Source organism: Cavia porcellus, unplaced genomic scaffold, assembly GCF_034190915.1.
Source record: "Cavia porcellus strain 051 isolate PalLab524CR breed Dunkin Hartley unplaced genomic scaffold, mCavPor4.1 scaffold_19, whole genome shotgun sequence".
NCBI lineage: Eukaryota > Metazoa > Chordata > Mammalia > Rodentia > Caviidae > Cavia > Cavia porcellus.
The window spans coordinates 63,738,544-63,754,502 of NW_026947502.1; the positions used below are offsets into that span (position 1 = coordinate 63,738,544).

At 44.7% G+C, this 15,959-nt stretch overlaps 1 protein-coding gene across 1 annotated transcript in view; it reads right to left on the reverse strand.

Moving 5' to 3' along the window:
• Positions 1 to 4,742: 4,742 nt before the first annotated feature.
• The window catches only part of LOC100727186 (cytochrome P450 11B1, mitochondrial-like), a 58,644-nt gene continuing 47,427 nt past the window's right edge, over positions 4,743 to 15,959 (reverse strand). Inside the window, 8 exon segments of the mRNA XM_063231347.1 lie at positions 4,743 to 4,856; positions 5,219 to 5,407; positions 5,483 to 5,561; positions 5,889 to 6,055; positions 11,082 to 11,233; positions 11,470 to 11,673; positions 11,929 to 12,128; positions 12,613 to 12,685. Coding sequence (XP_063087417.1) covers positions 4,743 to 4,856; positions 5,219 to 5,407; positions 5,483 to 5,561; positions 5,889 to 6,055; positions 11,082 to 11,233; positions 11,470 to 11,673; positions 11,929 to 12,128; positions 12,613 to 12,685 — 1,178 coding nt within the window.

The window sequence follows — 15,959 nt, forward strand, 5'->3', positions numbered from 1 at the left end:
GTTGCTCCCTTGACCTAGAAATCCTCTGCATGTGCAGCTCAAGTTAGGACTCCTAGAATACATACTTAGCTGACTTTTCAGAAGAACGTGATCAACTAGCTAGTGCCATAGGTCTCTGCAAATGCTACAATTCTGATTTGCTCTTTGAGTATGTTGTCCATTATTGTAAGATGCCACCCTTTCAAGTACTGCACTCTGGCTGCTCTCATCCCAGAATTGAATTATTTCCCTTGTCTGCAAGGATCCCCACACTGTGACAGCAGTTTCTGCTAAAACTTCTGACCTCCGAGGTCCTCAAAAACAGTGGAAATTCTGTCCAAAACATGTGTCACGGTATTATGGTGCTAGATGCCTTTTCAGCCCATGAACCTGATGGATTGGTACAGGACTTTCATGACAACTGTATCTAACCGCCTCGGTCTCTTTGAGCCTTTGGACATACTTCTGGCCAACAGACCCAAGCAGCCCAGGAAGTTCCCATTCAGTTAGGTTGTGAACGTTCCTGTTGTTTCCTAACTTTTGCCTATCGTTCCACAATTAAAGCCAAGTTTTACCTGAGCCACAGCCTCAGTGTAGATTCTGTGCTTAAGGGCCCTTATCAATCGTGTCAGTGTAAACTGATTTTAATTTCCTTCCACCGTGATCTCAGCCCCTTTCACACACATTCCCTCAGGTATCCCACTAAGCCGTTTCCGTAAATCAGAAACACGAAGCAGTTGTTCGGACTCCAATGCAGTTCTTCCTTCATCGCATTTTGTACCTCATTTCTGAAGGCCTGCTGGTGGTGTGGAGTTAAGCATACATATAGGTCTAGAAGCACAGAAAGATGATAGTGCTGTGTGCTAAGGAGGATCTGCAGGATTTTGTAGTGTGACTCCCTTAGGGGATGCGGGGATGCGCTGCAGGTCCTTCAGAGTGTTATAACAAGTGTTACAGCCCATAAAAAAGGTGTTCACAGCTCCTAAAAGGTGTTACAGCTCCTAATAATACAGCTGCGTCAGACTGAGACAATCAAGCCTACCTTCCTACGGGCACCAGTTTTGGAGGCAGGTATACAGTTTTACTGATGTCTTGGCTGACATCCTTCACCAAACAGTCAGGCAACTCTCAGGGAGCACGATTTTTATAGGACTTACAACCCAGTAGGAGGTACAAGAACAGAGTGTTTGCCATTAGTTGACTGGAGAGAAGATTACACTGAATTTCACCTCCCTGCATACAGCAGAGACAGGGATAAAACTTTACATTATTTTGAGGAAAAACAGTTTCAACAGAGGAAAAGGCCAAGAAAACACATTCTGAATGGCAGGGGGAGTCCCTTCAGGGACCAAGTGTTGCTTTGTTTTTGTTTTTGAATTTTTTTCTGGCTTTGAGGGGAGCCATCCTGCGCCATGCAGTGACACCTTCCTTGAGATGTCCCAGCCTGGGCTCTGCTCCATATGCAGCCACACGTCTTTTTCCAGGACATTGACTAGGTGAGGCTTGAGAGACTGCTTGTCTCTCAATTCTCGGAATCAAAGAGAAGATCCTCAATGCAGAGCGCACTGACTGTATTCCCCACCAATGGAAAAGCTGGGTGTTGTGGGCTGCTGTGAGCACTGCTGGGCTGAGGTCTTGGCTAGGAAGACCTGTCTGCTCCCCTGCATTTCTGGTTCCTGCTCCACCACACTCCATTGCCAGGCCTTTTGTGGAAATTCCACTCCTGAGTACAAGTGCCAGAAAACTTTTCATGATAAAAGGGAAGTCACAAAATGCTGCTGGAAGTGGAATGTCCAAATATAAACGAACCCCCAGACAACTGTGCTGTCCCTTACATCATATAAACACACAACAAGAAGATTCCATCCATCAGCTAGAAATGGGCCCTCTCCATGCATGGAACTTGCTGGAAACTTGATCTTGGGATTCCCACCCTCTTGCTTTGTGAGAAATAGGCCTGCATAATTTTCCAGCCACATCTTCTGGGATGTTTTATTACAGCATCTCCAGTGGACTACAGCACTCAAGAGAAGTGGCTGCTGAAATGCGGGAGTGGAATAGGACCTGGGCAATAGGAAGACAATGGTGGATTTTCAAGGTACCTGCTGGGAGAAGCAGCTCTGCAAAGGAAGATGGGAGCTGCAGTGAAGCCCCCATCTTCGTAGAGAACATGAAAGTGATTGTGAATACAATATTGATAGAAATGTGCACGTAAAGCCCACACTATGGGGTTTCCAGTGGAAATGAGGAAAGCATCTGAAAGGTGCTCCTTGTTAGAAACCAGCAAATAACTTGGCTGAAGCTATTCATTTCTCAGCATATTATGGGAGGTAAAAATGTCTTGTGATGAATGATTTGGCAGAATAAATTGCTAAAGAAATTCTTGAATAACATTTCGTTCTATTCAAAGCTTACAGTAGAATGAATGAGAGTCAAACAATTAGAGGTAAAAGTTTTAATCTAAAAGGCAGCAGAAGTGCACCACTTGGAAATTTCCCATCCTTCTGTCATATCAAATGCAAGAAAGTGTGTGCGAGAAGCAGTGTCAAGAGTGGGGTCCAAATACAGCTTGATAGGGAAATGAGGATGGATGCACCAGGGATTATTGACCAGGATTATAGAAGGTTGGCCCTGCAGGAATTGTGAAAATCACTGGGTCTGCCTGGACCATCAAGGGCTAAGCATTCTCGAAGCTGGGAATCATAATGTTTCCATGTGTGGATCACAGGTCCCTGTGGTACCTTAGCACATACTGTCTTGTGCTTCGCAGCTCAGCCGCCTTGATTCTGGAGGCCTAATTGTTTAACTACCTGAAATATGGCTACAATTGGCCAAGGTGTGGCATGGGCCACACAAGCTACTTTCTTAGGAGAAGAAGTGGCTGATGTAAGGGGTGTCCATGTGACCCAGCTCTGCTGGAGGACAGACTTCCTGGGCTGTGGGTGTTTGTTGTCTCTACTACCTACAGACCAGATGGCCCCACACAGCGCTTCTGGCCCAGGATCTAGGCAGGCAGGACTATTTGAGACAACAATGCCCAAGGAATCGATGCAGGTGGTGAAATCGCAAGACACCAGTTGAGGAGAGCATTAGCATGGGCTCTCCTGAGAAAACCCCTTAGGGTACTAGAGTGGGGGTGGGGGATTGCCCAAGTGAGTCTTCATTGTGGGTTTGCCCTCAAACATCTTTCTTGAAAATTAAAGTGTAATGCTGTATGTTCTGTTGGTTCTTTACAATCATTCTGGTTTGTAATATCTTTCTTACTTCCCATGTCTTTCTTCTGGATTGGGCATTTCTATCCAAAGACGCTTTCAATATTGTGCTTTAAAAGCATATAACGTGTTTGACTTCACATCTGTACACCATGATTTGAATCAGGATGACTTGTACTTCGAACATCACCCTTATCAGGATTCTGTGATATTCATGTTGCAACGTCATCACCAGTGTCATGATCATAAGATGGTTGGGCTACCATAGGGTGATTAGGCTAGGAGGACACACTCTTCATGAATAAGGGCTGTGTAGTTACAGAAGTGGATTTAGAGTGGCCTGAGCCTTTTGTACAGGCAGACTTTACCATCTGTCAATCAGAAAATACATTTAACCAGACAGTGTACATACTGTTTTCTTGAGCTTGGACTTCTGAGACCAAAGAAATGTTACAAATAAAAGCTCTCCTGTTTGTGAAATATCTAGTCTACTACATTTTGTTATTATTTCCCTTGGGATACACTGAGACACAGACAGTATGATTTGGTGTAGACTAACCTGGACACAACCCTCTCCTGCACTGGCCTGCCAAGCTGTGCTGTGACAGGTGATCTCAGTGCTAACATTAAGGCTTTCAGCATTTCTCACCACACACTGCAGCTGCCCCTTCCTATACCAGGTCCTGCCACATGACACATGCCTATGTGTTGAGGATAATTAGCAGTCATCAGGAAATTACCATCCCAATCATGCCGCTCCTGTCAGAAGTTGACATCTCTTGGTCCATTCAAGGTTTTTTACCCACACAAGTCCCCAGTTCCCCTAAGCCCCCTCAGGAGCTGCCACAGCAAAGCACAGGGCCTATGCATTTAAAATGTTTGTTTGTCCAGCATTGTCTGCTCTATAGAAGACCTCCCCACAGTATGTGGTTGATGTGAATTACCTATGTGACTGCAGTTCTGTCCAGCACCAGATTTCTCTCTTTGATTGTGGGACTGCTTCAGAATAAGTGATCACAATAATTACAATACACAACTCTACACTGTTGTGGCATCACTCCATGATGGGTAATGTCAATGGTTGATCACCTGTTTTAGCAGCAAAGAAGACATGGACACAAAGAAGACACGGAGTCACAGATTCCCAGGATTCATCCCTAAGATAATACCCAGAGATATGGACATGGGGCATGTGGAAGCCAACAAATGTGTATGAGGCTACACAGAAAGATGAGGGATGTATCTGCCACATTGCTCACCTGATAGTGACCCTGTCCAACATAGAATATTTTCAGGAAAAGGTAGGTGAGGACATGAATTGCAATACCCTGCTCATATAACCAAGTTTCACCTGAATGGTGCCCTGGTCTCACTGAACTTTACTAACCCAAATTTGCCTTCAGGACATTGCATTGACTGTTTCATCAGAAGGTCCACTGGGCAGCAGTGTGTCTAGGAAGCAGTGCCCTTGCAGGAGAAGTGGAGTAGTGGTCTAGAGTCATAAAGACAGACTGTGGTGGTATGGTGGGGAGAATCAGCAGGGCAGTCAGATTAGCTCACAGGCATGAAAGTGAGGAGGGGTGCAGAGGTGGGTATCATAATATACCGGTAGGCGAACTTCACATCCTCTTGGTATGCTGTCTCCACACAGAAGGACTTCAGCCCCTAGGATAGAAGTGGGACTTGTCTCTGTGTTCCTGAGCAGCCCCAGGGTCCTGAATGGTTTGCTCCAGCTCCTAGTGCAGCCTCCAGACTTCTGGAAGGAGGAACTGTGCTCCCATGCAGGGCCACGTTATGCCAGTCCCCAACACCAGCCATGCACCAGCCTAATCTGCAGGGTCACATCTTGTCTAGGTCACACCTCCTCTTCCACAGCACAAACCATCTACCACACAAACTCTGCTTCACTATACATTACCCACCGAGAAAAACCCTTTCCCTAAACTGTGAGAGCCTCTACCACAGAATCCACATCATATATCTTCTAAGGCCCCCTCCTTCCCACAGGCCCCACACACACCACTCACATGATGGAGAAACAGCAGCATCTCCACTTCTGCTATGTGCCATCCAACACACTGGCGAACCCCAAATCCAAAGGTCAGGTGCTTGTAGGTCCCCCTCCTCTCCAGCCAGCACTGTGGGTTATATTGCTGTGGACTCAGGAATACCTCAGGGTCTCGGCCCATGGAGTACAGAGAAAAATGCACCAAAGTCTACAAATAGATGCAAGTGGAGGTGTGAGATGGACAGATGGAAACTTCCAGTAGGGATCATAGAGACTCACTCACCCCTGCTGGGATGTGGTAGTTCTGAAGCACCAAGGGTGAGGTGAGGGTTCTGTTCAGAGACGAAGCAACAGAGTACAGCCTGGGAAAGGGAGTTCAATAGAAATGCTTCAGTTGTGACAGGTCTCAGCATCAGCCTTGTGACCTGGATCCCCAAAAGGATAAGGCAGTTTTCATCCTGAGGGTGGCTGTCCTTCACCTGCACAGCTCACCTAGACACCGCCAACATGGGCTGCTCAGGTTAAAGAGAACATGGAAGTATGCACAGAATGTTGAAGTGGGATCCCAGAGAAAAAGCCACACTCATAAACACAGCATTCCCTGGAGAAGTTGCTCAATAGCTACTGCTCTGTCCTCAAGCCCTTGAGCAGAGACTCAGGACATATGCAAGTGTTCAGTTGGGCCCTACCTCAGGGTCTCCTTGATGGCTGTCCACAGAAGGGGGAGTTCCATTCTGAGTCTCTGGGGATTCTCATAAATACTGGATTCAGTAGCCATGCTCTCCTGTCGCATGGCCTGCTGCATGGTAGGATTCCTGGCCAACTCAAAGAGTGTCATCATCAATGGTAAGGCTGTCTGCAGGAGCCAGAGGGTAAGTATTGGAGTGCACATTGCCGAGCCCTCTATCCAGGGTTGCTCTCCCATACGCACACCCAATACAGAACAGGCTCAGCATCCTGGACTTCAGGACTGCACTGACAACATAGACATGTACACAAGTCCTGATGGAAAGGCCCCCATCCCATATCACTTCAGTGTCTACACGCTTCTTGTAGGCACAGAGAGTGACCCGTAACATCATTAAGAAGTGCTCTGGAGATCACATCCATCAGCTTCTTTTTTTTTTTTTTTTTAATTTTATTTAAGGAGAAAAGAAAAAAAAAGCAGGGAAAGGGTACAAGTTATACAGATTTACAGAAAAAAAATGAACAGTAGGAAATCACTAGTTAATGGATTACATATTGTCATCTTAGAAATAATTGTTCAAGTCACAAAATTAAAGCTTGTAAAGTGGACATTCCATCAATGATACTGCAAACAGTTCTGTTCATTGATCCAATAAAACTCTGTGATATCATTTTCTATCTTATACACTTAAATATACATGCAGTTATATAGTTTAGAGCACTTTCTTTTCCTCTCTTTTGTACCATGACTATTACACATTTTGGGTTTCATTGCTCCCACGGTTCTTATTACTTTTTTGGAAGAGAGTAAAACCAAATGTGACATAACAGAACAGAATCGGTCAAGTCAAAAGGGTGGACATAATAGATAATGTAAAAACATAATACAGGTGATCAACAATGGTTACCATAATGTCTCCCGCTATCTCTAATAGAATTGCCTATATCATTAGTTATAATACAATTGAACAAAACAGTAAAGAATAAAACCGACAAAACCAAAACATTGGAGACATTGTAGGTCTTCAAAAGTAGCTAAAAGTCAACAAGAATGGGCGTCATAATGAATCTCATTATCTTCACAGCTGATGCCTAAACTTTCGAACCTGATACTATCCAGCAAAACAGAATAGGGGAACATCAGTTAAAAACCAGATGGTGAGAGTAATACAGGGCTTTAAATCAAGGTAATGAAAAGTCAAAATGGGTTACTATAATATATCCTGCTATTTTTTTCCTTTAATTAAAAGGATAAAGATAAAAAAGTAAATAATGGAGTGGAGATTGAGATAAAAGAGGGCATAACAACGAAACAGCGCAGATCAAAACATAACCATTTAAGCAGAATAGTGTTTCACCACCAGATAATCCTAACCTAAAAGTAGTTACCATATTGTTTCTTTCTTTGAAATCCTTGAGTACAACTTTGTATACTGTAGCATTAAGTATATCAAAACAATGTAAAACCATTCAAGAGAATGACAGCATTACAGAGTATTTAGAATCGACTAACAGAAAATGAACAATGGTTTCTGTATAATCTCCTTGTCTTTAAAAGGTTTTTGCTTATACTATCGTACATAATAAAATCCAATAAGATACAGCCTATTTAGACCATTGGAGACAGAAGGACAAAAGCTAGATGAGACTTCAAAACAAGATGATACTAAATCAGTATTACCTATTAAGATGTCATTTTCTCCAAAATAGCTGTTCCTATCATCCAATCTTCTCTGCCTCATTTCTGTTAAGCTCTTTTTCTGTCAGTAGCTGTCAGTTTGTCTTCTTCATTTTGTTCTCTGCTCCATTTGTTGTGGCCTCCCCGCCACTATTTCTGGGTTCTTTGTATTTTTCTTTTTTTAGAATATCCTGCAATACTTTCTGTAGAGTTGAATTGGTGGTTGCAAATTCCCCCAGTTCCTCTTTATCCTGGAAGCACCTTGTTTTTCCATCAATTTCCAGGGACAGTTGTGCAGGATATCTCAATCTCGGCTGGAGATTATTATCTTTCAATGCTTGAATTATTTCCCCCCACGCTCTTCGTGATTTGATGGTTTGTGCAGAGAAATCTGCTGTAATTCTGATGGGTGTTCCCTTGTAAGTGGTCTGTTTCTTGTCTCTTACAGCTTTTAATATTCTGTTCTTGTATTGAATTTCTGGAATTTTTATTATTATATGCCTGGGTGTTGCTCTGTTTGGGTTGTAGGTAGCTGGGGTCCTGTATGCCTCATACATCTGAGTATCTTTACCTTTTGCTAAATTAGGAAAATTCTCCTGGATTATTTCTATGAGTAGCTTTTGTAGTTCACTTGTTTGCATCCCTACTTCTTCTTTTATGTTCTTAATCCTTAAGTTATGGATCCTCTTATCATCTTCTTGTCTTTGTATTATTGCTGTTTGTTTCTTTGTTATTTTTAAGAAGTTTTTCATTTCATTCTCCCATATTACAAGTCTGCCCTCCAGTTCAGATAGTCTGTCCTTAGTTTCTTTCAAGCTGTTATGCCAGTCTTCGATAGACTTCTTAGTATCTTGGTAGTCCCTTTGAACCTGCTTCACTTATTCTATGCTTTCTCTGTTTTCTCCATCAAACAATTCTCCCCTTTTTTTCTGTTCTTCCATTCCACCACCTGTTTTTTCTTGGGTGGTGCTTAGCATTTCTCTAACTATTCTGCATACTTCTAGCTTCAGGTCGTTGATAACTTCATTCCTGAATTGGTCTATGAGGCTCTCTATATGGTGCCTTATGTGTATTGGTGCGGTGTCTGCTATTGCCTGTTTCTCAGAATTGGGGGCCGAGGAGCCTTTCTTGTTGCTGCCTCTTCCCATGCTGCCTCTTCTTCTCTGTTCCTTATATATGCAAGCTTATATAAGAGGCCCAGCTTCTCTCCCAGTCAGCCACAGCCTGATCGAATTGCGCCAGTTAGGTGTTCCCGCTCACCGCTGCGCACCAGGGAGTTACGGACCAGGCAGCCTACTCGTCTCCCCTCCCGGCCACCGTCAGGCTCTGGGATCTGGGTTGGGACAGTCTACCAGGTCCACCGGCAGCGTCACGCAGGCCAGGCACTTTTCACCAATCCCGCCCGAGAGGGGGATGTGTGGCTGGAGTCGCCACCGCGCCCTGCTCCCGCAGGACTGCTCGGGCCCAGAAAGTCCTCCGCTGGAGTCAAACTGTGGTAGAGTGTCAGTTTCTCTCACTCACCTCACCATAAGTCAGTGCACACCTCCCTGCCGTTCGCAGATTGCCGTTCTCAGAGCTTCTGCACGTCTCTCCCCTTGCCGAGCCGCTGTAGAGGCAGCCAGCCGCTGCGCGGTGGGAAACCCAAATCGCGGCTTACAATGGCACGGTTCCAGCCTCCACACCGAGTCTTTTCTGTTCCTGTTTTAGCACCAGGACTGCATTCCAAGTTGGCTTCTCTCAGCCCAGTTCGTTCCTGAGTCAGCAGAGCATATCTCCACCTGCTTATGTCTCCTTAGTCCGCACCATTCCTGGCTTCTGAGCCGAGTCTTTCAGAGAGCCGCCGGTAGTTGCTGTTATCTGTCCGCCATGTTCTCCCGGAAGAGTCAAATGGCAACTTAATTGTGTGTACTGAGCAATTGGCTAGATCTTACATCTTTGACATCCTCCATAATATATTAAAAGATCTGAAATACAGTGTTTCTTAGTGCTGGTCTTCCTCTTTTCTACGTTAGAGATAGACAAGCCCAGTGTGGGCGCGTCTGGAGACCTAAGACCCTGAGGCACCCGCGGTAACAGTAACAGGTGACCTGACCCCACCGAGGGAAAAGCCATGAGGACCTCGGGGTCTGGAGCTGGGCGGGAGGCTGCAGCTTCCAGAGCTCGTTCTGCCGCCTCCTCTCAGACCTCAGCCCGACCCCATCCCTTCCCCGGCTCCCGTCCCACAGCATCACCACTGTGTGTCTTTCCGGTCTGCAAGAGTCCTTCCATGAGGCCTGTAGGCCGTAGAAGTCTCAGTAAGCAGTCTAGCCGGGACAGAAATTCTCAGCACTACGTTGTGGTCAGGGCAGCCATGACACCGGAAGTCCATCCATCAGCTTCTAACAGCTTTTCTGCCCTGGCGGTGCACAGCCCTAACTGTCCTAACAGAACATGATTCTCCGGGACTTCATGTGCACTCAGAGTCATCTTTGATGATCTGAAAAACACCTCCCTTTGCCGTTCTGAGTACTGTGTTTCACTGCCTCCAAAAAGGATCATTATGTGACCTGACACACAGAAATGGCCTTGCAAAGGCCTCCCTGACACTGCTGGACTACCCTGAAAGCTATCCTCTCTGTCCTACAGGGTCAGGACCCACTCTGACCTCATGCTTCCATGGTGGGCTTTCTCCAGTCTTAACATAAGGGATTTGTGCTTAGGCCATTTCTGATAGGAGCCCTTTCCCTCTCTGCCCCATCTGCCTCCATCTTTACCTGCCTCAACCATCCTGAAGCCTTGCCAGGTCCTGTGGATTTTGTGCCCAGGGCTTTTTCCCCCATTCCTCGCCTGTCCTGGCCTGTGTTCTTTGCTTCATTACTGCACATTTGGCCCAGGGTCTCTCTGTTCCCTTACGAGTTCCCCCTGGCACTTGTCTTGGTGGATGCATCCTCCCTTGTTCCCTGTGTGTCCCAGGCTGGCTTGACTCTCTGCTCTGAATGTACAGGCCTATCTCTGAGTAAGAACTTAGCAGATGCCATGGAAACAAGGTTTCATCTGTGACAGGAAAGATTCTGCCAGAGACCCAGCCCCCTCCTGCCTGTGTTGCCACCAGCTTCCTCCTCTCCCAGCAGCACCCCTGAACCTCTTACCCTCCTCTGCTCTGTCCACCAAGCATCTTTGCTTAATACCTATGCTGCTTGTCAGGCTTTGTTGTGAGAGCCCACATGTGCCACTCAGCCTTTCTCCATCCTCCCAGGTTCCCTATGTGCACAAGTGGGAAAGACTACTTGAAGGAAGTTCGTCTTCACTCTGCCTGAGCCTCCACATGTCTCCCCACACCTGTGGCTGACAAATTTGTGAGGCTCCATGTGAGCTCCACCGTTCTGCTCCCACCTCAAACTTTCCATCATTTCAGAACTGAATATACGAAGAATGCAGCAACAATGCCTCCATGGGCCTGTTGGCAACTCTGCAAAAAGAGAGTGCAAGGAGTCCAGGTGAGCTTAATGGCCCCTGGTAGGTTAGCTAGTGGCCTGACCGTGTCCACACTCCCTGCGATGAGGTCCAGAGTGTTGGCTTTCATGGCACATAGTGGTAAATTTCCCTGAAGCAGCAGATTTGCCACAATGCTGTTGTACTGAGAGCAACCTCGAGCAAGCTCCTCATATCTCTTCTGGATGTGATCTTCAGCTTCAGAAGAAAACAGAGCACTTAGCACCCCAGAGTGGGTGCCGAGATTCCTTGTTGTCGGCCACATCTCTGTACTCCTTTTGTTACCTCTATCTTAGGCCAGCCCCAGTCTCATCCCAACATGCTGGCAACACTATAGGTTGCTATTACCCTGCTGTTTTTGCCTCCTAGTGATCCTGTAAGAGGGGTGATTGTTGCCTGGGAAAGTAGATGACTCTATTGTCACTGGGCCTTACCATACTCAGAGATGTAGTCCCAGGCTTCAAAGTTCTCCTTCCACACTTGCCTTCTTATCCATTGGGACAGACTTCTCGGCAGGAACATCAACTGTGCTGTGGTTTTGAATATGGCATTCATGGCCTGGGTAAATTTCAGGCTATGAGAGCTGGAGTTATGTCCAACGAGGTCCAGTCTTTCTCCAAATAGTGAAAAATTGCTGACTGCAGAGAGAATGCCATTACTGATTAAAGACGGTGCTGGCCTTGAGTCACCACCCCAGGCCTACATCACCACTGCTGGCTGACTCCCCATGCCCTGGGATATGGACAAATCTTTTTTATTTTTTTTTTAATTTTTTTTTGTCTTTTTCATTTTTATCGGTACCAAGGATCGAACTCACGACGGCCTGCTTGCAAGGCAGGTGCTTATGCCGCTGAGCTAAATCCCCAGCCCCTATGGACAAATCTTTAACCCACCTTCCACAGTATACTTGTAGATGCTGGGCTGAATGTCTATGGTCCAACTCCCCTGGGCACTCTGTCGCACCTTCTCCTTCAGAGCCTCTGAGAAGTCTCTTGCCACTGTGTCCACCATGGGGAGGAACTTTTGCACTGCCTTTGGGGACAGCACATTTGGGTTCAGCCACCGTCGGTTGGAGAGCCATTCAGGCCCATTCTTGCAGGGTAGAGCAGAGCTAAAGTCAAACCCAGCCCCACATTTGTAGTCCCCACAGAGGAACTGTGGGTCACTGGGAGATGAATGTGTCCATAGAGACAGTCTGCCACAGGTGTTTGTTGCGTTCTCTTAGAGTCACCTTCATGTTCTGATATCATAACCATTGAAGTCTAAATGGTGACAAGACAGTGAAATCTGCTGGTTAGCGCTGTTTCAGAGAGGCATTTTCTTTCATCTGAACTCCCAGGACCCTAATTCTGCTCTCACAGTGTTCCTGCCAACTTTACCTAGGTAGGAAGTCTTTATCTCCATGACAGGAGGTTGACCCTACTGTCAAGTTATGCCCACCTGACCCACACTATGTTCCAAGGGGAAGAGAGGGTGAACTTCTGCCTCCCTGCCCTTGTCTATGAGGCAGGCTGCCTCTCAGTCTATAGCTTCTGCCTATCACAAAGAAGGTCCCCATCATATATCAGTAGGTATTCAACAGTTGCACTCATTCCCTCAGTCCCTGGACTTCGGATCTGGCTGGATCTTCTGCTGCCTGTGCTCCCTTGGCTCCCAGATCCCAGAGGGCAGAGAACCTTCAACTGCCCCTCTGAACCCTGTATCTTGGAGGGTGGCAGATCTTTAGCTGCCACTCCCCCTTGACATTGTGAACCTAGACTGCTGTGGATTTTCAGCTGGTCCTTGTCTTCTCAGGACCTTTTACTGCAGTGGGTGAACCTTGCAGGTTTGATGGGAGATTCAGTAGCCCTTCATCAAACAGAGGCCCCCAGTAGGCTTCCATCAGTGGGGCGAGTTTGTCCCTAAAAATATAGGACTTCAGTGCGTATACCAAAGCATTGGCAAAGTCCCCTAAAGGTGCAAAATCTTTATTAGCATGGCAAAAGCTTGAGTGAATCCTTCCTCCATACAGGGAACATCATGTCAGTTGAGGAGAGTGCCAATGAGGCCTCCTCCATTCTAGAGAAAATTAAAAGGACTAATGAGACACCCAGTGACACAGTAGGGTCCCAGCTGTGGCAAGCACTATAGTCAGGTAGGTCTGGTGGTCTGGAACAATCTGAAGACATAGTAATAGCAAGAGCTAAAGGTTGTGTTACATCAATACCCTAGACTAATCAGTCCAGGAAGAATATAGGATTCACCCAATAGGTCCCACATGAGAAATGGCCCTTCTCAATCTGGTGGCCCTTCCCACATGACTGGCCCTTCTCAATCTGGTGGTCTGGAACAACCTGAAGACATAGTAACAGCAGGAACTAAGGGTTGTTGTACATCAATACTCCTAGGATAGTCATCCCAGGAAGAAAATAGGATTCACCCAACAGGTCCTTCAGGATAAATTCAGGTGACTGGCCCTCCCCTTCATTGTGGTACCCAGCAATTGGACAAGCATCAAACACACAGTACGATCCTAAGATATACACCACTGACTGCTGAGACTAGTGGGAGTGGAAGGCCAAATATTAGCCCAAAAGATGAAAACGACAAAATTAAAAAGCAAAATGCAACCTCAAACATCTAGTCCATCAGAAGCAAGTACAGGAGACACTAAAATAGAAGGCATTATAAGTCATACACCGAAAATATCTGAAATGATAGCAAGTGAAATAAAAAAACGAATCCATGAGGCTATAGCAGAAATCAGATTAGAAATAATCTCTCACATAAAGACAGAAATGACAACAAGATAAAGGAGTTTCTCACCATAGCTATAGAAGAAATAGATTTTAAAAAGTACAGGAGCACAGGAAAATGACAGACAACTTGAATGAACAATATAAGAAAGGGAAGTAAAATGCATGAAATAAATTCACAGAGATATCAAAGAAATAAAAGATTCTATTGAGAGCTGGCAAAACTATATAAATGAAGCTGAGGATAGAATTTCAGACCTTGACAACAAGATAACAGCTAGTGATCATGAAATGACAAAACTTTTAAAAATAATAAGGCAGCATGAAATGACAATTCAACAGCTTCAAGATGATGCAAAGAGAAACAATATAATACTAATAGGCATCAAAGAAAATGCAGGAGTCAACATGAATGACATTGGTAAACTATTTACAGAAGTAATAGCAGAAAATTTTGCCAGCATGGTGAAAGAATCTGATATACAGATAACTGAGGCATGTAGAACACCAAACAGTCATAATCAAAATAAATGTACGCCCAGACATATAATAATTAAGATCCCAGACATACAGCATATAAACAGAATACGAAAAGCTGTTAGAGTAAAGACAAAATTCTCCTATTAAGGAAAGCCTATTAGAATCACTGCAGACTTTTCACCCCAGCTTCTCAAGTTCCAATGAACTTGGGGTGAAGTATTTCAAGCCAGGAAAGAAAATAACTTTCAACCTAAATTGATGTACACTGAAAAACTTGCTTTAAAATTTAATGAAGAAATAAGATACTTTCATGATAAAGAACAACTGAAAAAATTCCTGTGCACCAAGCCAACCCCAGAAGGAGTACTGAAGGACATACTAGACAGAGATAAAAATGACTGCAATTTCCAGAACAACAACAGAAAGAAACCACCAGACAGAGAAAGCAATTAAACAAGGAGTAAAAGCAGAAAACAAACAGCAGAAAAAATACATGACAGAGTTGAGCCAGGACATATCAGTTATGTCCATCAATGTAAATGGCCTCAATTCACTGATTAAAAGAAATAGATTGACAGAATGGATAAAGAAGCAGGACCAACAATATGCTGAAACAATATTCAAGAAACAACATTCAACAAACATATCTGAATCAACAGGAAACTCATATAGATTAAAAGCCAAAGGATGGAAAACCATATTCCATGTGACAGGAACCTGGAAATAAGCAGGGGCAGCTATTTTATTTGCAGACAATGTGAACTTCAAACCAAGAATGACGAAAAGAGATAAAGAAACTTGTCAGGGGAATAATTCAAGAAGAACAGCTAACAATCATAAATATATATGCAATATTGGAGCATCCTACTATAGATGACAAATACTAACAGATATGAAAAGCCACATAAGCAACAACACAATTGTAATACCTCATTGTCACAAAGAGATAGACCATCTAGACAAAATGTCAGCAAAGAAATAACAGAACTGAATCAAACCTGTGAGCAAATAAATTTGGTCTATGTTTACAGAGTGTTCCATCCAACCACATCAGAGTACACATTCTTTTTAGTTACACATGGGACATTCTCCAAAATAGACCATCTATTGGCCCATAGAACATTCTTAAGTAAATGTAAAGAGATTGAAATTATCCCATGCATATTATCAGACCATAGTGCACTTAAGTTGGAAATTAATGATGAAAGAATTTGCAAAACCTGCGTATAAACATGGAAATTAAATAACAACCTCCTGAACAATCAATAGGTTACAGTTGAAATTAAAGAAAAAAATTAAGCAATACATACATTCAATGAAATTGCAGATACAACATATCGACACCTGCAGGATGCAATGAAAGCAATCCTAAGAGGGAAATATATAGCCATACATTGTCACATCAAGAAAACAGAATGAGAAACTCAGCTGGCGTCTGGGGTGAGTCTACATGCCATTCCGTGCCTCAGAGACTACATTAAGATCATTGCTCCCAGAGCTCAAGGACCCTCCCAGAGCCCAGTCACACTAGGCTGTGCTCTCTTGGCAGGTTTCAGAAATGAAATGCCCAGCAACCTTCTCTGGAACCAGGAAACCCAGCTGGCGGCTGTGGTGAGTCATACACCATTCTGAACTCTGGGAGACTTATTAAGATCATTGCCCCCAGAGCTCAAAGACCCAACCAGACCCCAACCAGACTAGACTAGCCT